This window comes from Falco naumanni, chromosome 1 (assembly GCF_017639655.2).
Source record: "Falco naumanni isolate bFalNau1 chromosome 1, bFalNau1.pat, whole genome shotgun sequence".
NCBI classification, from domain to species: domain Eukaryota; kingdom Metazoa; phylum Chordata; class Aves; order Falconiformes; family Falconidae; genus Falco; species Falco naumanni.
Window position 1 is genome coordinate 60,299,668 of NC_054054.1, and position 23,955 is coordinate 60,323,622.

The window sequence follows — 23,955 nt, forward strand, 5'->3', positions numbered from 1 at the left end:
GTAGTTTGCATTGTTTCTTTGCATTATATCAATGCAAGTGATATAAACATGGAAAAAATAAACATTTTCTAGATTAAATTTTCTGGTTTCAGACCAGTAATTTGATCAAAAATATATAGCTAGACCAACTATAGTAAAAGTGAAATTCTCAGTAAAATTAAATTCATGGAGTATACGTACCCTTGTTTCAGGGATATAAAGATGTCACTTCAGGAACAAATGAACCCTTACCAGCTCAGGTTTCAATGTATCAGTGTATTGGGTTTGCATGGCAAGGTTTATGCAGCAGGGGTGCTACAGATGTGGCTCTATCAGAAGCTTCCCCTATGCCCTATGACAGTTGGCTTCAAGACAGATCTGCTGCTGGCCAAGGCTGAGCCCATCAGTGGCGGTGGTAGTGCCTTTGTGGCAATGCATTATAAAAAGGGGGAAAAAATTACTGCGAGCAGTTTGTGAAGAACTGCAGCTTGTGGGAGGGACCCCAGGCTGGAGCAGGGGCAGAGTGTGGGGACCCTCCCCCTGAGGAGGCAGGAGCAGCAGAGACAGCGTGTGATTGACTGACTGCAGCCCCCATTCCCTGTGTCCCTGCAGTGCTCAGGGGAAGGAGGCAGAAAAAACTGGGAGTAAAGCTAAACCTGGGAAGAAGGGAGGGGTGGGGGAAAGGTATTTTTAAGATTTGATTTCATTTATCATTATCTTACTCTGATTTGATTGGTAATAAACTAATTTCCCCAAGTTGAGTTTGTTTTGCTCATAATGGTAATTGGTGTTTGATCTCTCCCTGCCCTTATCTCAACCCATGAGCTTTTAATTATATTTTCTCTTCCCTTTCCAGCTGAGGAGGGGAGTGATAGAGTAGCTTTGGTTGGCACCTGGCATCCAGCCATAGTCAACCTACCACAATCAGTTCAAGTTCTGACATGCAATTAAACCATTCGATGAAACTACAAATTTTTTTTGTGTGTGTATGTCCTGTGTTGGCTGTGATAGAGTTAATTTTCTTCTTAGTAGCTAGTGCAGTGTTGTATTTTGGCTTTGGTGTGAGAACATGAGATTTTGGGTTGGAACCTGTGGTTCTGTGAACACCACTAACTGAATAGAGTAGAAAGGTCAAAGCAAGAGAAGCAAGGTTAGGGAAACAGCACCCCCTGAGCAGCCTTCTTATTTACACAACTTCTACAAACAAAACAGGAATGAATATTCAGTTTACCCAAGACTCGGATTTTTCATTATTACTTTCTGATAGAAAATTAAACACTGGCAGGAGAAAATATCACTAGATGTTTTGTTTTGGTTTTAAGAATTCATGCACATTTGTTCTCCAGCTCACTTAACTCAAAAAATATTTTAGCATTTACTTTTAATAGTCAGGGTTTTAATGAAGCAATCACAAGAAGAAAGACAAATTTTGAACTTATATACAAAGTTCAATACATCTACATCTTTTCTGATAAATGCAGTTTAAGGTCTGCACTTAACCCTGCATAAATGATCTTACTTGAGGATCCAGATATGCTGCAGGCAAAAGCGGTAATTTCAGCATCTGTAAGCATACGTGAACCTTACCCTAATGAACCTGGTCACCCGTCACATTTAAACCGCAGCGGCGGGGAGCTCAGTTCAGCCTAGGTACTCAGCAGTCTGCCTGGGACTCTTACCAGCAGTTGTTCACTTATCAGAATCAGATCTGAACCCTGCCCTATTAATGAACATGCCTTATCAGCTCCAGATCTAGCTAACCAAAAGATGGCCCGGCATATGTACCAGAACTCCACTCATGACTCAGCCATAGTATAGCACACTTGTTGCTGTACCCTTCTGCTGATACTGGTCTTCCACCTAACTCCGTGCTAAGTAACAGCAAAACGGTGCACCCTGACCTGCAGGGCTGAACGCTGTACACAGAGGTTCACCCAGAGGCCATCCTACAAACCACATCACCAGTGCAGGGCAAATACGTCCATTCCACAAGTTTATTACTGAATATGTTACAAGTCATCTCAAGAAGTAATCGAACGATGCCATTTTAATGTCTGTACTCTTTTAGAAGGGAATGGGTAAATTTGCTTAAAGAGCAAACTCCTCATTTAGAAAATAAATAAGCAACATATGCATGTAAAAGACTGCAAAGACATCAGCTTCAAATGAGTTTTTGATTCCATTGTACATTTTAACTCTGGTATACATTAAACAAATCATTACTGTTTCTGTGGAAAAGGCAGGGAAAAACATTCCCCTCTATGTCACCCAAAGTAATGCCTGGTAAGCAGGATAGCTCTTCAGAATCCACTGTTTGTATTGACTAGGTCTCTACTGACTGTAATGAGAGCACAGAAATTCTGGCTCTCTTTTAGACTTCTATGGCACCAGAGTCAATTCTGTAAGTGACAAAACAGCTAATGTCACATGCAGATGCCACACGTCTGGGGAAACACCATGCAGAGACATCACAACACCTTACCATAGAGCTTAATACTCCAGAGCTTTTTTTTCATCATTCCCTCATGAAATTCACATTTGCATCCACACAAGTTACTGAAACTTTAGCAAAACTATTGAGAAAGTTGGCAGACTGGAATACGAAACTAGTTGAAATGCACTGCAAGATGAGTCTATATACACACCACTTTTACCTAGGTAACAAGTGTTTTCATGTTAATAGATATAAGTAGTCCTGCAACACCAAAAATATTTTGGTTGAAATACCTCGTCCAGTTAATGATCAACTCTATCTGTTTTCCTCTGCTGGTTTGAGGACACTTACTGACAGGTCTACCTGTTTTTCATGAGCCTCATAGAACTAGTGTGACTTTGTGTCATGCTACTGGTAGACTTGTGCATCCCATTCCTTTACAGTAGTTACATGTGCGTGCAATTTATTTCTGAGATTTGTTAGCAGCTCTGAGTAAATTAGAACCCTACTTGAGTCTCTCATTATCCTTACTTGAAACAAAAGTTTCCATGTTTACTTTAAGAGAACAAATGTTCTGCAATATGAAGCCCTGTGCAAGTAAATATCCCAAATGACAGCTCTCACATACAATAGCAGAACATGGAACAATAATAGACACCATCTAACCACAGAAACAAACTGGGAAAAATGCACTATGACTGATTTTCTACTACCTTTAAGAAAAGGGATTCTATACAGCCTAGAAATTTTATACCAGTTTCATAAAGTCTGCTATTGGAATATTCATACTAAAGAAGTTCATGCTTTAGGCACAATTTTAAATTGAATTGTTGTACTAAATATTAAGGTCTAAGAATGTCACAGCACCATCCAGGCTATTAGGCTGCAACAAGGTCTTTTACTATCTCATACCAGCATACTTTTCATACAGTCCCTCTGCTGCCTTCTCCTCATCTTGCCTCATCCAGGGGCCACTCTCTTCTCTTGCTTCTCCCTCTCTCCGCTTCTTCCTCAGCTGCTCTCCCTTCCTTGGCTTTCAACCACTGAACAGAACCAGCCACACCTGCACCTTATCTACATCAGCCAACCCACCGCCCCTGAAGCCAACCCACAGTTGTATGTTATCAATGCTAATTAACCCAGCTTCATTCTTCTGCATAAGAAAACGCTTAAAATACTTAAAGATAGACAAAAGACAAAGTATTCTAGTTAATTCAATGAATTCTAGAGTTTCAAAATGATAAAGAAAATACTATACAATTACAGAAACTACTTTTGAGGTGCTCACACTTTTCCATAGCAAGGTAGTATAGGAGAAAATAAATCCACAGCTGAAGGTCCCTTTTATAGATGTCTTTTTAATTTTAGAAGGCAGAATCTAGCGTTATTGATTTACTCTTGGTAGCAGTGTTTGGTGTTTAAATGGTCATTTATGTACTTATGTGTTGACTGTTTTGTTGTTCCTCCCCCTCAAAATTCTGATCAATATCTAAGCTATAATATTTGCATTTATTTATAAATAATTAATTACATAATATTTTATTATAGATTTATCTTAGCTAGTTATTAATATTTTTAGCTACTATTATAAAATAAACATTAGGAACAATATCTTGTTACAAATTTAATGTATGGTGAGTTGAAAAGTCAAAAATATCTGTTCAATAACGTGATCAAAATTCAACATTGCTGGTGAATATACCTAAATATTGTAGAAAGATCTCATTTATGAATGTACTTGAGACTTTTTTCATATACATAGATAGACAGTTTTTAATAGATGGAATTTTCCACAAAGGCATTTAGGGTAAACATAATTTTCATTCCTTTTTCGACTTTTGCAGCATGTATATTAAAGTTCCTTGCAGATGATTAATGAAACCCATTGTAACATTCCTCTCAGATCATAGGTCATCACTTACATAGTAAAAAGAACTTAAGAGATTTCCAGTATTTCAAAAGTTTTTTATAATTAATTGATGATGTTAGTATGAACAGCATGACTGAATCTAAACAAATGAGTTAAAATAAGCTACACTGATTTTCTGAATACATAATATCTTGGTTTTCTTTTTTCTTCTATAACAGCTTGCTGCTGTATGATAAAACAATTGCATTTAAGCAACATTAAAAATGGTTTGCTTTGAAAAAAAATAAATCCTAGAGCATTATGCAGTTTAGAAGAGTTTCTGTACCTAATGAGGGGAGGGAAAAAACAACAACAACAAAAAAAGAAATCACACTAGCTACTACCAGAAAGAACTTAAGCATTTGCAAACCCATTCTTTATTTCACTGCATTTTTGCAGATATCACCAATCTTGTTTTTCTGGAGTTCACATCAAATGAAGAGTCAAATGTTCCATTCCCAGAGCTGAGGTCATTTGAAGTAAAAAATATACATGCTTTGAATCTCCTTTTTTTAGGATAAGACATTTCTTTTAAGAAGCAAGCAAGGTTTCAGAAAAAAAAAGAAAAAATATTTTGACATGAAGGAAGCTTTCACTGTTAAGGTATTCTCAAAGCAAACCTCTACTGATTGCTAATTTAGGAGGTGTAAGAATTAAACTTTGTAGTTTGAGATGGAAGAGATAAATTTCTATTAGTTGTAAATTAGGAAAAAGATGAAAAACACCTACCTTTCGGGAATGGATTTCTTTCACGTATAGTGGAAGTAGAAATTCAGATATTCCTTCAAGTCGTATTCCTTTTTTAGTGACTCTCAAATTTCCCATTCCATCCTACAATCAATAATATATATATATTCACTTTAGGAAATAACCTTATCCAGAACAATCTACAAAGAACACAGTAACTGGCCTAAAACCTAAAATAATGAGTGCTGTCCCACTGTCACCAGCTCTCCTGGTGGTCTTGGACAGAAGCTAGATGGAGGGATTTATAGGCAAAACTTCACCTAAGACTGAGGTAATAAACTGTGCAGCCTGATGGTGAACTGCGTGCATTATTCCTTGGCTGCACCTAATACAAGGATACAAATGTAGATCCTAAGTATTCCTTTACTGTAGAGGTGAAGCTAGATCTTGAATTACAACTGCTAAGTAAAACAATTAGTTAATTCCCTTTAAAAATATATGTAGCATTTGATAAAACAAACTATCCTGTTTCTGTAGTGAAATATTAAAAAAAAAAAAAATGCCATTGATATGTCTTGAATTGACTGGTTTTGCTTTTCCCAGCAATTAAAATACATAGGAAAATATCCCATAGGAAGAAAGAAAAAAGGGGTTTTTTTATTAGTAGTTCCTCATTACTACTAAGAGCAGGTTGCTGGTGAAAAGAACTTCAAAAATATTGAAGGTTATTTTTGATTGCTTGTTTTAATTTTTCTAAATAGAAAGAGGAAAGAGGTCATTGTAAAAATCTGGATGAAACAGCAAACCAAATGATTCAATGTTCAATAAAATATAAGCATAGAAAAGTGACCATAAGGTTTCAGCTGTATTCTTACAGAAAAAAACAATGAAACCTGCTTGATCGTTATGAGACAGGATCATTTTGCGCAGCGATCGAAATTCAAGACTTGAATGCTTGTTACTATATTCCTAACAGAAGATAATTCACTGCACAGCCAGTGGAATTCAAATTGAACCACTTAAGTACAAAATTAGGAAATTTAACGTAATTGCTGATTTTGATGCCATTACTGATTGTAGTGTAGCAGAACAGTAAGAACTTGAATTTCTTCTCTGTTTGCTGAATTATGAAACAAGTAACCTCCACTTGCTGGGTAGCTGTAAACAGCTGGATAACAGTGTCCCCAGCTGCTGTAGCTGAAGCTGGAAGAGAACACTGGATTAAACATTATGCTTATCTAAAAATAGTGTAGCCACTATAGCTATTCCCTTTCTAAAACAAACAATGATGTCAATATGTCAGATATTTGATTGACACCGCTATATCCACATCTGAAGAAAGGCTGTGAAAATGTTAACTCTTTTAAGACAACAATAAGAATTACATTTTATACAATGTAATTCGGCTGGTGTTATTTTCCAAACAGAACAAGGATATAGTGATAGATAGCTCTCCACACTATGACAGATTGGCAAAGAACATACTGTTTGGAATCATGCCTTCACATGTCAGTTATACGACTAGAAACCCATGTGCCTGTGACTACAGAAGCCGAAACTATCAGAGTCAGAAAATAAATGTAACTCCTTTCCAAAGCAGGGAACATACAGAATAACAAAAGCTACTGCTAAGGCTACCTATAATATAGAATATATTTGTTAAAGTAATATGGCACCAAAAGAAATTTACAGACTGTACTAGTCCATACAGTGTTTAGCAAAACTGGTAACTGATTACATAAGGCCAAGAACTGCTTTTTTTTGTGAGAAGTGCTATTTATATTCAAACAGCGTCATGGTTTAACCCTGGCCGTCAACTAAGCACCACACAGGTGCTCACTCATTCCCTCATGGCGGGATGGGGGAGAAAATCAGAAGAGTAACAGTGAGAAAAGTCATGGGTTGAGATACAGACAGTTTGTTAGGTAAAGCAAAAGAGGTGTACACAAGGAAAGCAAAACAAGGAATTCATTCACTATTTCCCCTTGGCAGGCAGGTGCTCAGCCATCCCCAGGAAAGCAGGGCTCCATCACAGGTAACAGTTTCTTTGGGAAGACAAACATCATCACCCTGAACAACCCCCCTCTCCCCTTCCTTCTTCCCCCACCTGAGCGGGATGCCATATGCTATGGAATATTCTTTCGGTCAGCTGTGTTCAGCTGTCCTGGCTGTAGACCCTGTGTAAGCACTGTTCATCAATAATAAAAACATATTATCAACACTGTTTTCAGCAGAAATGCAAAACGTAAGGGCGTACTAGCTACTCTACCCAAGCCAAAACCAGTACAATATGACAGCTGAATTATCAATTAATGCTTGTTAAAGAAGTGGTTTTATTTTAAAATATGTTTCTTAAATCAAGAGATGAGACATCTGTACAAATTATTTCATACACAAAACTCAGGCATTTGTAGGCTTTCTAAGAGTGTAATATGAGACTGGTGCTTATTTTGAAAAGGAAGCAAGATAAAGAAGTTCGACTTTTCTCTTGAATTTGCAGTCTACATTAATACCCATTAATTTTCATTATCAACAATCCTATTTTTCTATATATGCTATAGTAATAACATATAAAATCATAACATGAAAGAATAAACTGAGAAAAGACAACAATCATGCTATGTTTTTGGCAGTGAATAAATAAATATTCAAAAAGAATTAGGTACTGATTTATTGAATTGGATATAAACACATTTTCTAACTGAAAAGTTAAATTCAATATGTGGTTTTATCTGCTTCTGTGGAATGTTTGTAACTGATAGGCACAAAATAATATTTATAATACAACTAAAAAAGAAGTGAAAATATACAAAGTCAAACTTTTAGAAAACTGGAAATGCTGAAATTAAGGTTGCCTCGAAAAATTCCATCTGCTCCGTCTTGCATGTATGTATGCAATAAAGTTTATAATTATATGTAATATTTATTCTCCTGAATCATAGCTAATGCCACACAAGGTCAGCACTAGTCTTAATAGGCAGCTACTCACTAATTTGCTTTGTCTCATTATTTTCTTTGCTCCACTTTTACTGTACTCTGTTAAAACCCTGCTTTGAAGACAGTACCGCCAATTTCTCTCTTGGCTTCTGTCCTTACAAGTGCTTATTACTGAAGTTACACAGTTCTTCACAACTGTTAATTAATTTTCAAAATACTTTCAGTGGCTCTATAGGAAGTTATACTGTTATTATGTTACTCTACGGGAAATGGAACACAGAAATTAATTTGTTCACTAATTTTTGATGCTTATCGTATTTTATTTGTTTATTTTCAGCAGTGTAAAGGTAATTTGTATAGCAAATTTAAACTGCCAGAGTCTCGAGTCTTGTGTCTAGTGATAGAGCCTACAGCGTCCAAGAGGGCTTTCCCTTTTCTGAGTGATGTCTCTAAATCCTCATTCTTTAGTTCTTCACCAGTGAGCCATACACCTACCAGAGTCCAATAGTTTCAATGCAGACAGACTCTGGACAGATAGAAACACTCTAGTTTCAGTAAAATTACATTATTCAACATGAGAAGACAGACACTGCACTCTGGACCATAAGCCACAAACGGTGTTATAGCATATAAAAGTGAAATAGGGTGACTGTGACCTTAATTGCTTGATAAATGCAATAATCTTCCGAAGACTAACTTCCTGAAATGTATAATGACTGGTATGAAATAAGACTATACAGTAAAATAAAGAAAATAGTCAGACATGTAGTACAACATGCCTAATGAGGCTCTTCCCATTCAAAGAATCACTGCCCAGAATGTTTTCTTTATCAATAACTCCCCACCCTGTTTAAAGCAGGTTTGGAACAAGAAGTTTCTTGTTTCATTGAGTAACAGCTATGCTGTTATAGAGAAAAATCAAGGATTTTCAGAAGTAACATAACTTGGTTAAAAAGTTATTAGGATTGAAAAGATTAATGAGAGGAAGGTCCAGTCTTCCTGGCTCATTTAATGCACTTATGACCATGAAGATCATCTTAATGTTGAGGCTCTGCCAGGAAGATGAAAACTATTATAAAAAGATTTTAAAACAGATCCACAGAAAAAAATCTGTTCTAAAATGTATTTGCATTTTCCTGTAGATAAGATTTTTATGTAATATTATTAGTATAATTAATTTTAGATATTCCTTATGCTAATCTTCCAAATAAACTGCTTAAATTATTTAGGCTTTCCAGGCAATGAATACTCAGATTATCGTTTTGGTGTGATTCAATTTTATTAAAGTGCAAAAATACACTTGAACGAACTATTCCAGTACTTTCTTACAATAAGTAGATGCCAAGTTCACATACGGGGGATGGGTGAGATGGAGTCAGCTTTCTTCATAGCAGCCTATAAGGTGCAGTGTTTTGGATTTTTGATTAAAACAGTGCTCATCACACACTGATGCTTTGGCTGCTGCTGAACCATGCTTGCACAGCATCAAATCTTTCTCTTTTCCCCTCTCTGCCGCCCAATAAGTATAGTGGGGACAGGGAAGGAGTTGGGAGGGGACACAGCCAAGACAACTGACCCAAACTGGCCAAAAGGATGTTCCATGTCTGTAACATTATGCTCAGCAATAAAAAGTGGTGGTAGAGGAAGAAGTGAAGAGGAGAACAGGGATTTTCTTTCAAGGTGGCCAATGCTTGGAGACTGATTGGACATCAGTCTGTTTGTATGAGGTGGTAATTGCCTTTGCATTGACTTATTTCCTCTTTATGATTATTTAGTATTATGTGATTATTCTCAGATTGTTATTCCCTGTATAACTTTCTTTTTTTACCATGTAAGAAGATAAAACAGTGACTCTGCCTCATTTATTTTGTGCTTTTCCCTACCTGCAACACATGAAAATACAATCCCCTCATCTTTACACCCGTAAATACATCTACTTTTCTGTTATTATTTTAAAAAAATAACAAAATCATCACCGTCAATATTTTATGGCATTCTTAGATTATATTTCTTTTCAGTTACGAACACCAAAAATTCAAACAAGCAGCTATTAAAACCTTCAAATACAAAACCTAAACATTTATTTTATGCTGTTGCTTGTCTTATAACTGCAGCAATCTAGGAATGCTTATATTGAATTTGAACATTACATTAAAGTCAATGAAGTCCCAAACTATAGTTATTGTAAATCGCTTATAAAGAGAGTATAACTTTGAATCAGACCATACTAAAAAATATGTTATGGGAGTCAAACAGCTAATACTGACTTTCAGAACTTTTTAAAGCTTTGACCTGTATATAAATGGATAGAAATTAATATTCTTAAATGGTCTTCTAAATGGTATATTAAAAAAGTCTGAAGTTAATTCACACTGCCTTTAAACACAGAGGTTGATCTTTTAAAAGATTAAGTTATTTCTTAACAATGTGCTGAAAATTCCACAAGGGTGTACTACTTATATAGTAGGTTCTATTTATGCCAAATAAATTATTAAAGCAGCACGTTTTACAACAAATACAAATAGCAAACTATATGATAGAACTATGAATACTACTCAACAAGCCAGAAGGTTGGCTAAAATGACAATCTATCATAACTAATCCTGGACCACACATATTGCTATCTAATGAAATGTGCTGTGTTGCTTGCTTTTTTTTTTTTTTTTTTTTTTTTTTTTGGTAATTATTTAAACACTAAGGCAGGGGTCCTCAAACTACAGCCCATGGGCCGGATATGGCCCCTCACGGTCCTCAATCTGGCCCCCAGTATTTACAGAACCCCCCTGGCCCCCCCCGCCGGGGGCTGGGGCGGGGGGGAAACCAAGCAGCCGCAGATGGCTGCCTGCCACTGCATCCGTGTGCCGGCCCCCTGGTTAAAAAGTTTGAGGACGCCTGCACTAAGGCATTATAAAGAAGAAACAGATAAGGAATTCTATAACAATTGCTGATAAACAAGAAGTGTGCAAGAGCAAGGGTCTCTCTGTGCCATACATGATAGGAACTGGAGACCTAGGACAGGATTTGCAATACTGTCTTGGAAGATCTTTAAGGTACAGAAAGGACAGACCTGAAGCCAGGCTGCATGCTATTTCAATTGGAAGTAATATTTCTTCTGGAGGACAGTAACTAAATCTTACAACTGAGCCTAGATGAAATAAAAACTTTTTGCATGAGACTTGGATGAAACCCATACCTTTAATATTACAAAGGCCTGCAAATCTATGAGTAGCATGGCTATAAGAAAGATGTGGAAGTGGAGAAAAGACCTACAATTCATATTTAAGATCACAGAATTCAAAATTTCTTGCTCTGGAAAGAAGTAGGAGAGTGTGATACTGCAATTCAGGAATTAAAACTCTCATTAAGTGAGTAGAGAACTGCATTCTGCTAGATCCTTCAACAATTTTTCATGCATCTCACAAAGTGGGCAGTTAGAAGGAAGCAAAGGACACTGTTAATTAAAATGCACTTTTTCCTTAGGGTCATATACTTGAACATATATCCACAAGCACAACAAAAAGTAAACTGTTGGTTAATCTGAATTAACTAAAACATGAATAAATAACATTTTTTCCAGTTTTGTGTGGTGTTTTTCCTGTTCTTAATAATAAAATATACAAAATATCTGTTTCAGCACTTTAGACCAGGAACAACAAATAGTTGGTGACCCAGGAAATCCATTATTATCAATAATTTTCAAGTTTTTCAAAAGGTCTGCTGTTAGATGTGATACTCTGCTTGGTTTTCAGTGTATATTTAAACTCAGATTTTGCCTCCAAAAGCTCACAGTCTGAAGAGGGAAGCACTGTACAAAACATGGAGGAGAAAAAAAAAGACAACCCATCAGAATTCCCAAAATGTCATGTTTAAACAAAGTGCCTAAACAAAATGTCCTAGAAATTAGTAAGAATTCACTGGCTGTTGCCTTGTAGGCATCATAACAGAGGCTAAACATGAAAAGGAATCTGGATGATGTGGTTGCAGTGCTGTGAAAAAGCACAGGAGAAACATTTGTAAGTTTACAAAGGTGCTATGCAAAAGAAAAAAAAAAGAAGAGGGTAGTATATCAGAAGAAAGGTGGTTGAAGCAATGGAAGACTGGTGAATTATATTGAAGATGGAAAAAGAATACTGAATTTGATGATGGGACAAAAAGCTGATAATGTAGAGGGACAGTAATGGGGACAATTAGGAAGATGAAAGCTATTAGCAGCTACATTGTTCATAAAATGGAAGAGATAAACAAAAGGTTGAGAGAAAGATGACAAGAGAAATTATTTGTGTTGTGTCCACACACACAAAAAGCTAGATTTCATGAACAGACTTGGAGCATAATTCCAGCTGGAGAAAAATGGTGCTTGGACATGGTTATAGATGTGCAATCAAAAGAAAAACTGTAGGCAGCTACAGTCCTGCATAAATAGAAAGAGTGGTAGTATCAGCAATGAAAACAGAGTGTATTTTCCTGGATTACCAAGAAAGATAACTGTGAATTTCAGTAGCCAAAAATAAATGTAATATGATAAAAAGATATCCAGGAAAATACATTGGAATGGCAAAAATCTGGATTGATGAAAACATCTGCCTTCATCCATCTGCTGAAAATAATAGCTGACACTGTGTAGATATTAGGGGAAAGCTGGGGAAAAAATACTAAAGTACAGTCCCACTATGTTTAAAGGGATACATAAGGAAAAAAACATGGAAATTAAGTACTGACAATGAGATTTTAGGTGGAAAAGCTGTTAAAAAGAAAGAAAAGTCAGACTACTATCCTAACTAAATGGCATTCAAAGATTGTGACTATATTCTGTCCTTTAGAATGGTTTTTGAATGTGTGGAGCACAGTTTAGCTTCTTCAATTACAAAAGTAATCTTGAAATGGAAATAAAAGGCTGCATGTACATACATTAATAGAAAATACATACCTATCCAGGCCAGACTATAAGATCAAATTCATCTTTCATGTTTAAAAGTTTGATTTTATTACCTCTTGTGGATAGTTATGTTATTTTTCATTCATACATTGATGTGTCTTTTAATGTAACTGAAAAAGTCAGAATTCTATGTGATGTGTTCTCATAAACTATTCCAGACTAGGGTACGTTCTTCCTAGAAATCTTATATTTAATATATGTTCTAAAACCAAACATAATAAATTAGGAAAAATATAGAACCTAACTATGCAATTCTTCTCTCTCCAAATATATGACATTCATAAATTGAAACAATAAATACAAAGTTTTCAGATCCATTGAACACCTGCAATTCCTACAGAAACTATGTGGTAAGAATGCTAGGAAGTCTAGAATGTGTATAACAGAAATGAACAATCTTATACCTAACAACTCTTAAACTCTTGGACATTAAACTAATTATTTTCTTTATTTGGATATCTCTGTATTACCATTTTATTCAATGTTTTGTTTAAATTAAAATTATGTGATTCGGTTAATGTGTGGTCCGACTAACAAAAAATAATTTCTGTCCCAATACAGCCTCTTGCAAACAATATTTAACACATCAGAAAATGCAGAACACTCCTTACAACTCCATAGTTCATGCAGGTGGAATGGAAGTACTAAACAATCAGGGAATGGTAAATTTTCTTCTCTGTAATCACCAGCATAATTATTAAGTAAGAGCTAGTGAAGCGTTTCTGGTCTATTTAAACAGTTACAGGACACCAGGAACTAGTTAAAGATAGAAAAACAGGCTGGACACAGAGGGATGAGGTGACAAGGTGAAAAAGATCTGTCCCTCGTCTCAAGGTAAACACTAAAAAGTGGTAAATCCTGAAGTGTTATACATTTACTCATCACCTTTCCCTCACCCCCTTCTTTCATGTATGAAGTCAAATTGATTACAGAAGGTGATGAAGTCATTTTTTCAATAGACTTCTAGTCTGGAAAAAAATATAAAGTGCAACTGCTTCAGTATGAGCTAAATATTTAACCACTTGGCCAGAATATGGAATTAATTGAGCACTGAATAAAAATAAAATAAAATCAAGCAATTCAATTATGTCAGTGAATTTAAAAATAACCGAAGGGGGACCAAAGCGCAAGGTAGAAGACATACTGCTCCTGCCTAACCATGGCTCGTGTTGCCATAGACAGAAAGGGTAAACAAAAAAACAGAGAAAGGACTGGATAGCAGAAGTTTGTGTATACGGCTTTTTATTCTATCACTATTGGAAGAAAGCTGTAATAATTGCATGGTTTTTATCATAAGTGTTAGTATCACTGTACCTGGACTAATAACAATTGGTAAGATAGCTATTTTTTCATTAGACTAATAATAAATTATCGGGAGTGGGTGTGTTTATAAGCCGACATAAATTGCACAGGTTGTTTAATCTGCTTCCCTGCTTTTGAGGCTTGGTTGTAATTTCAGCACACCTGGAAGACAATTTAGCCATGCTGAAAATTTAGTCACACATTATCCTTGTATTTTATTTTTCAAATAAGTGGTTGCCTCACATCAGAAAGAACAATGAAAAACTGCAGATTGCTAGCATACTGATATTGAAGGAAAATAAACAAACATGCTATATACAAAAGCATTCATCTTTGTTGACAAATCTGTAAGAAATATTTACCCATAAGAAACAATAAGAAATTTGTACAGTTCCACTTCTTGTTGTACATGCATAAGGTTTAATTAAAATGTTAGAGGCTCTGCCATTTCTCTAGGAATCTCTACAAACAATTTTTAGGAGCTACCTTTCCCGTGTATTCCAGCCCTTACACTGAACTAATGCTAGATTACCTAGATTTTGAGAAGTAAAAAAGATTATTTGGTGGAGATGCCTTGTAATTCATTCAGTCACGTACACAAAATAGGTTGTGGTCGTCAGTGTTTTTCATGTTCGCACCTTGTCTTTTCATGGAGCCTGACACAAGAAGTTTGAACCCTTGTGTCACTAAAATCTACTATATGCTTATGCAAATTTCTGCTTAAAAATGCTTCAAAACCATTTTAGAAAAAAACTAATCAGAAGGGGAGAATAATCATGTAGAGATAACCAAACTTATACAATGAGGCGGTTCCTCAAAATCCATATATTTTAATTTTTAAATAAAGAGTAAGAGTTTATTACAAAAAATAATATTTTTACTAAGTATTTCCATCATATTTCCCATGGGAAAATATGTGATAAAACATTCACCCATCCCTAGTATATATTTAATTGAAATTTTATCTCACATTTCTACTGTGGTTTCCAAGCAATTCAGGGCTCGGCATTACAAGACTGGAAAAATAGGGGCAGCAAAGAAAACAAGTGCTACTCAAGCATTAGAAACCTTTCCAGCAGCAATTATTCCCATTCAAAAATGGTAAAGTATGTCTTGAATTGAGTGGTGTGCTTAGTTGAGAGGTTCTGCAAAAGACTACAATTCTCTTGCACCACTGCAAAATCAGCTACACCTTTAGCTACTCCTGAGAGAACTGTTTAGTTTTCTCTTGTTGTTCTCCTTAAAGGCAGATTCCATATCTTCTTTAGGCAATTTACAATACAATCTAAACTATCTTTCTGGTTAGAAGTATTTTCTTCATACATAATCTGAACCTCCAATGCTATAATGCAATTGCTTTACTTTTGTTTGTTCTTCAGATACATTATTGCTTAGACTAAATAATCATGGTTCATTGTCTTTCCTTGCACATTATCTTAATGCTTCTTGTTGCTCCCAGTCTACTTCTGGTTCATCCATATCTCTCTAAGAAGTAGAATAAGAAAAACCAGAAAAAGTGCACCTGGTGAACACTTACCATAGCTAAGCAGAGACAAATTCCACTTGTTTATTCCAGCATATCTGGGGGTTTGCAATATTATCCTGTTATTGATTTATGATATGCTTAGAATCAGATAATTGTTATCAGAACAAATGAATTTAAAGGTTAGATTCCACAATGTGGCTAGAAAATAGCTCCTTCTGTATGTACTCATTAGAGTACTCACCCTGTAACTGGCAGGACCAACTTGTTTTTCCTCCTTAGCCTTAGCTTGAAACTAGAATCTACTGATGACTTATAACACACTACTCTAATGACTGCTCTTTTCTCAGTAACAATCCAGTTTTTATAAATAAATAACATTTTATTGGGAAAATAATTAAGTCATTTACCATCAGTACCCTTAAGACCAAGATTTTTTGTCTCAAGAAATCTAATATTACCAGAAAATACATACTGCTCCATCAGAAAAGACAGAACCATTTTGAGAAAAACCTTGCGAGTTAGGATTCTTGTCTGCAGATTTGAGTCCTAGATTTAAATATTCTGATTTAGATTGCAGAATTCAAAGAAATAGAATTCTGGAACAGCAGGTGAATAAGAATAGCTAGGGAAGCTATTTAAAAAGTTTTAGGATACAATTTATCAATTTATGAGGATTCATTCATCTCAGGGTTGCTTATGATAACTAGGCAAAATGACCCAGAATGTCTTTCTTACCCTGTGTTTTCTCAATATTTTACTCTTGTGTATTAAGGCACATGTATATTCCTAAATATTTTCTTATAGTGTGACTCTGTATTCGTTACAGAGGAAGGCTTGACTTACAATAACATCATAAGCCATACCACAGAGGTACTGAAGTACCTAAGAGTCAAGCACATCCTTCAGTAATTCCCTGGATTGGCACTTATATTCAGCAATGTCTGTTTTTCTTATAACAAAACTAGTATAATTAAATAGGAGCTGTTACACTGCGTCCTTGATCACACTGTAGCAAAAAGCATTAAAGGAATTAATTTTCAAGACAGTCTAAGGAACCTATTACTGTCACAACAGACAGTGATTATTTTAACGTGAAGAAAAAGCATTGTATCAAACTTGGTAGTTGCAGAATTTTACTTTTTAAGTGTGACTATCTAATATTGCAGTCTTTATAGTATCTACACTTATACATGTTACTTAGCATTCCAGTACAAACCTTGCATGTTTTTCAAAACAGCTACCACACACCTTTCAATAAGCCACACCTTGCTGTATTGATACACTCAACAAAATAAATGGGACTGAAAGTGAAGTAGCTTGCTGCAGAGATCTATCTTTTGCTATCAGCTCAAAGGAAATGAAAGTGTAAGAAATGCCTGAAGTTGCCTGAAAATAACTCTTCTTTTATCTAACAGCCTGCTCAATAGAACACTCATCTCCTAACTGGGAGCTTGAAGTTCCTTCTCTGCAGTCCAAAGGGATTAAAAATCATAACCTTCACTTTTTCAAGGAGTATTATAACTGCAATGATCAAGGGGCCTACCTAATCTCCTTGCAGATAGCCCAGCATGGAGAAAGACTTTGAGAAGTTATCGGTTATATTGGCAAGTAGAAGTCTAGTAAAGGGGTTCATTTCAAGAGAAATCTTAAAAACAATTTTACTGCGTCATTTTGAGGGATGATAGCATGTTCTCACATATCACAAACTTCTATGGTATGGCTAAACTCCTGATCACTGAAGGGCAATGAAAGCTATGTGTTTGGATATCAGTGGTTCAGTATCTCACTGACTTTTGTAACAGGGCAATTTAAGAGTCTGATTGAAGAAAGGAGTTGTAGAAATCATTGTTTAGTATCACAATTCAGCCCTTTAAAAGCACAGCATCAGGATCATCTCTGTAATCAAATCTTTCTCAGTCTACAGCTCTGAGGATGCAGGGTGGATACAGAGTGGCTATCTGCAGTTGTGTCCACACAGGAACCCTGGAGGGGAATTCTTCAATCCAGGGAACACAGAACTACACACTTGTAAAAGCACAAACCAGGAGTGAAAGAATACTTGCAAATATTCTTTAGGAATCTGTTAGAAGACCCATAAGCAACGTGGTGAAGCACAGGTGGTCCAAAAGGATGTCAACAACAGGCTAGGCATGAGGACCTCCAGTGAAAAAGTAGTTGACCAGCTGGCAAGGAATGCAGAAGTACCAGACACAGAGGCTGAATTGAATACTCTCCAGACAGCATCTGATTAGGGAAGCAACCAATGGTCCAATACCCAATAGCAGATGAAGAAGCCTAACGTGTTAATGAAGAAGTGCTAACGACAAAGCAGCTATACAGTCTTTACACCAAGAATCATGAGTCTGACTAGATTTGAGACTCACCATCCAACTGATTATTACTTCATGCAGCTCACCTGTAATTACAGTAATACTATAACATTCTAGGGAGAAAAGGAGCTGGAAGAATTCAAATTCATGTAGTACATCTTGTCGAGGAAGAGCAGTAAGGGAGCATGGGTGAATACACCTGCTCTGAGGTTTCAGACCAAAAGGGAGAAAGAACTGCTAAGTGACTTCAAAGGATGGTTATAAATTTAGATTTTGGGATTTCTCTCCCAGATCTGAAGGATCAATTAGATGATGTATTTGCGAAGAGCAAGCCAGAGCACGGACTGCAGTATTTGTGAACGCAGCAGGAGACAGGCTGAAGAGGAAGCTCCTGAACTGCTTTCATGAAAAGAGTAATGAAGGTAGGGGCTTCTTCATTAATTAGATTTGCCTCTAATTAACAGAGAAGAAACAGCTAAGAATGTAAAGATTAGGTGGTAATATAGTTGAGACTGGTCACAAAAGGACAGAATTCTTGAAAGTTAGAAGGAAAATAACTTAAACTAAAAGCACTGTATTTTGAGAAGGCAAACTGCAGTAGAAGGACTTTTAGAGAAGATTTCCTGGGAGACTTGCCTAAGGTAAAAAAAGGAGTTATAGTGAAATGGTAGCTCTTTAATGAACAAATTTACCCAGAGAATACCAGTGATAAAGGATTAAGATCCTGCAGGGAAAGGATGAATGCATTTACAAATACTTGTATAAGCTAGGTATTTTCAAGCCAGCTGAGTAAAATGAGCTTCATCCTGAGGTACCCAGAATCTGCAAGTGATAATTATTAGCTAAAATGTGTCTACAACAATGACATAGCTCAGAGCAGTAGAGTGCAGCAATCCCTTGTTTCCCCACTTACTCCATGTTGGCTCACTGTGGGGCAGTTTTTCTGCATGTGAAGGGGATTCCTTTTGGATGAAATTAAATCAGAAGATCTGTTCAAAGTGCAGCAACAGTCTCTAAAAGGAACAGAAAGGTCTCAATCAATGTGTGATCTGCAGCACAAGCAAGTCCCACAGCAAATACCAAGTGCACATGCACCAACAGAATGCTCTCAAACCAGAGACCTCCTGTGTTCTTCTGCTTCTTGTACCATATAAAAGGCTAAAGGTCTCAAGGTGAGTAACCAGATCACAGAGATGCCCTCAGTTCCTAGCTAAGGGCATTCCTTTATATTACACCAAGACCTGCTATGGTTCAATATACTTTTTCTTCCTTAAACTGCTGTATCCCTTTTCAGTGCTTTTCTGAATTGCTTTCTTACCTGCCTTTGTTTTTTGGTTGTTTGTTTGTTTGTAAGTTTGTTGTTTAATAATGATTACCCTTTTCCATCTGTCCTTCCCAATCAACTTCTTTGGGCTCATAGAAGATAAAAGACATTGCAGCAATAGCGCCAGATCATAGGCAAGTGCCTCAGCTATGCCACTTTGTGTAGCTAAATTCTGCATCTACTGCCAGTCATCCCCAGGACTATGCACTTCCATCTGTCCAGACTTCAAACTCTACATATCCTCTCTCATTTAACCTGCCTGTTCCTCATAGAAATTAACAGCTAAGAAGGTGGAAATCATTACTTTCATGGTGACTGCTTGATCATTTGCTCCTGGACAAGATTTAAGACACCATTTCTTCCATTCTGAGCCTCTGTTCGGCCAATACACAAGTTCTGAGTCAGGAAGCAGGAGGTACTATGGGTTACATCTAAGTGAACAACAACAAGAAGAAGACTTGCTTCCATGAAAAAAGAGCATGAGAACACCCATGTGCTCCTGTCATCTCCACTAAATGAATAAAAGGATGCTCTGGCACTTGCTGAAGCAACTCTGAGAAGCCTAAACACCTGAAAGCAAGAGTTTGTGTGATAGCTTTCTTTTGGCTGTCTTTGAGCAACATGTGCAACAGGGTGTTTGGTCCAGGGGACCAGATTAATCATAAAGTAAATAAATATGTATACCTATAGTCTACCTTTTGGGTCCTTTGGACAAATTGCTTTTTTCTATTGATCCATTCATATTGCACTACATTAGTTTTTACTGTGTGGCTCACAAATACACAGCCTATGAGCACAGTCTGCGAGAGCCCATAAAGGATGGATGAGAGCAAACTGTAAAGGTGAGAACTAGAAAGGCATAATTGGTATTTATCTTTTCAAAGGCAAAACAGTGGCAGCAAAAATCAACTTACCTTGAACCCTTTAAAAAATACTATAGGCTCTATACGAGAGTATATAACCAAACAAGCTATTTGAGGGAAGCTGGAAGATGCCCATGAGATCAATGAGAAGTAAAGCAATGAAAAAGCCAGGAACAACACAAGAATGAAGCAATGGTCAATGGAAATAAGGATTAAATAATAATAAAAACCCCACAAAAAGCAAAATAAACCCCAAACAAGTACAAGGAAGGTTTAAACTTTACGAAGTTGTTCAGACTGGAGAAGAGAAATTATGGAGGCACACAATAATAAAGTATGAAAACACTTTCTTCATGCCTACTGATAATTAAGTAATGAACTTAAAATGAAGAAACTGAGAATCAAGTGGATATAAGTATAACATTTTGACTTTAAGAACTGGACCAGAAAGATTTGGCATTGTTGTGGAATACGCATCCATAAAGATTTTTAAGAACTTTTTGTTCTTAAATGATGTACAGTTTAAGCTATATTGTGGCAGGGGGTGAAAGTGCTAGGTTCTGGAAATTTCTTCCTGTCATTCTGTCTATAATTCCACGAAGAGACTATTAAAAACAGTATGTGTCTTCACAAGGTGCAGAATTGGATTTTTGCCTTGCCTTTGTTGCAGAATTCCTTGTACAAAAGGCATTTAAATATCTTTTAAGCCCAATTTATAACACTACAAATATCTAAGCCACACAAATAAAGAAAAATCAAAAGACACAGTAGAATACATTGGAATTTATACTGTTACTATTTTTTGCAGAATATATTTTCCCCTTGTTTACTGGATTTTACTGAGTATATTTCTAGACAAATGGAAATAAGAATGCTGTTTTCAAAAAATATCTTACAGGACTCCAATTGCAGCATAACTGCATATTTCTTTCAGACAGTTTTTAACCAAAAACACATGATAAAATTAAAAATAATAAGAAAGAAGGAAAATTTTAAGGGATGCAGAATGAAGTATATCTGAATTGTCAGTGATTAACCTTTCAGCCATTTTAAGCATCATTGTTTGTCCTAAGATTGCACTTGAATCCAAATACACTTACTATATTTAACACATGATCTCAATTTCAAACTTAATGTCAATTTCATTGATCAGCAAAATGTGTGTACACTTAGTTGTTTTAAGTCCTATGCAAGTATTTTGCCTTGACTATTTCAGGATTATGATAAAATTACTGTCTTGATCAGCAGTAAACACTGACAAAGTTTTATTGGATTGCAAGAAAACAAAGTACCTGTTCCTAGTCTTAATAATGAACATAATCCATATGCGTGTCAGGCTTTTTGTGGCAGAATTAGTAGTGTAACAGAACAAGCATAATTTCTTATTGTGCAGACAGTAAGGCAGTTTTGAGAAAACCTACATGAGGTGTTCTGTAGTGCAGTTAAACATGCAGTAAACTAATCACATCAACACTTTCATGCATTCTTTTACTCATACTCCTCATCACCCACAGGAGAAGGGGGAGCAGGGTCCTTGTTTAGATACAGGTTGGATGATCAAGGGAAGAAGGTCCTGAAAACTGGGCTGAAAACAGACTGAAAAAGATGAAGGTGAGTTGGGATGTGGTGGCTCTCCAGACAGTAGTGACAGGCTTTGACTGACAAATTCAGTTAAGCAGATGCAGCACAGCCTGTCTAGAGAACATAGATTCAGAACAAGTGTCAGTTTTAGCAAGAAAATCAGGTTCTATAATGATAAAGCAAAAAGTACAAAAATATGTCTATGAGCGCAAAGCGTTAGGGAGATCAAAGTAAGAAAACAGGAGAGATCTAAAGGAGGAGATTTTATGCATAAACAACTCCTACTAGCACAGACTGGAGATGCTACAGCATCTGAAGATAGAAAAGAGCAAAGGCATTTCTCCCTTCACATTAAGAGACAGGTATCTCATTCTATATGCTGGGAGAGGCTTAAAAACCAAGAAAGAGAAGGCTGGGTGGGCCAAGGAAGACAACTGACCAATTCAACCACAGTTTTTGGAGAAAAATGTTTTAGAAATTTTATTCTTTGCATACTCTTTCCTAAATGTGAACCATCATATATTTCTTTTGATCTGTCATCATCCTTCACTGAAGTCACAGATTAGTCACCTGCCTTGTCAACTTTTGTATTTATTTTGGTTTTAATCACTGTGAAAGAAAGTCAGCTTTTTACAAAAAGCTCAGAAGAAATGCTGTTATGGTAATTTCTAACTGTATTTCCTGTGTACAGAGTTTTCCTGAATGCACAAAAAAATGTATACTAGCAAAATCAAAGGTATGGAGGGAGAAAACAGGGTGGGGTGGGGTGGGTGGGAAATGCAATAAGGTAATACCAAATCTTTAAAATCTTAAATATGTGATCTTCACTAACTGCAACATGAGGGTATTTTGTTCTACTGAACAGAAAAAGCTTAAAAAATTATTTTGTAGTGAATCTGGCACTTATTTGAACTCTAGATAAGTACGCTGTGTCTAATGATTCACTAAAGAAAAATACAAAATGGAGAGAAATAAACGTCAAGTCACCTCTGCAGTATCTAAAAATCAGCCAATCATATCTATTTTTATAGCATATCATCTTAGGTGTATCTTAATTTAAAAGAAGCAGCACTCAGGTATATTTTTTCAAGGCTGGCTATCTTAGTTCTTCCATCATTGTTCAAATTAAAAATACTTCTTAAGTTTAATGTGTATAGTCTTAACTAGAAAGAAAAGGTCATTAACAGCCTACAGTCTACAGTTTTGAAATGTTCAACAAATACTCATTTGTTGAGTTGTTTCCTTTCATTTACAAGTGTCATGAAATTGCTGAATTTCACTCTTAGTAGCATTCAGTATGACCAACAGTAAGAGAGACTCATCTGTCATTTAATAACCACATTTTGGTAATGCAATTTTGAATGTATTTTTGGTAGGAAATAAAGATGCAGTATAGGAAGAACAAATAAAATAATAGATAAAAAATCTTAAAGGAAGAGGTTCTTCACCATTAATGTCATCATGTCTTTAAGAACAGAACAAATGATAAATTATCCCCAAACATAGATCATAAATAGGAATTGTATCTGATGTCCTATGTAGTCAATTGGAATCCTTCCTTTGATTATATTTATAGTTCAGACACTATCTGCATATATGCAGAGGATCAAAAACTTTGGTTTTCAGTGAAGGTAAAACCATCCATCTGTTGAGACATGCAAGTTTGCAATGCATGCGAAAATACACTTGCATAACAGGTCATCAGCAAGATGATGGAAAAAGGAAAAAAAGTGAGGGGTGGGTGGGGAAGTAAATTTCAATACAGCCATTCTCTTTTGGTGGCATCACTTCCAAATTACGTGCATTTAGAGAGAGTCAGTTTTCCTGGAAGGTTAAGTAACTAGCAGTAAACACTTTCTCAAAATTAAGTCAGTTGAAAGCCGGGGAGGGAGGTGGGGGTGTGTGTGAGTGTGGGGGGGTGTGGGGGTGTCTGTGTGTGGAGTGAATCATCAGCATGCAAAACCCGTCAGCATGCAAAACCCATTCTGCCCTAGCTGAATGCTATGTGCTTGATAGCAAAAGTTCCATGTGCAACTACAGCAAATAATTCACTTTTTTTCTGAAAGTAAAAAAGAACATAGTGCAAGTACAGAAATTTAGGATCTCTACTGCTGTCTTGTAAGCAACATAGACAATCTAATGGGCATTTCTGCTTCCCGCTGCTGTCTTATTTTCCCTACCTGGTGT

General features: G+C 36.1%; 1 protein-coding gene across 2 annotated transcripts in view; it reads right to left on the bottom strand.

Moving 5' to 3' along the window:
• Positions 1-23,955, bottom strand: part of SGCZ (sarcoglycan zeta) — a 222,106-nt gene that overhangs the window by 119,174 nt on the left and 78,977 nt on the right. For both annotated transcript variants that reach the window (XM_040582384.1, XM_040582383.1), the window contains exon 2: positions 5,052-5,153. In XM_040582384.1, the coding sequence (XP_040438318.1) occupies positions 5,052-5,153 (102 nt within the window). The remainder of the gene's footprint in view (positions 1-5,051; positions 5,154-23,955) is intronic.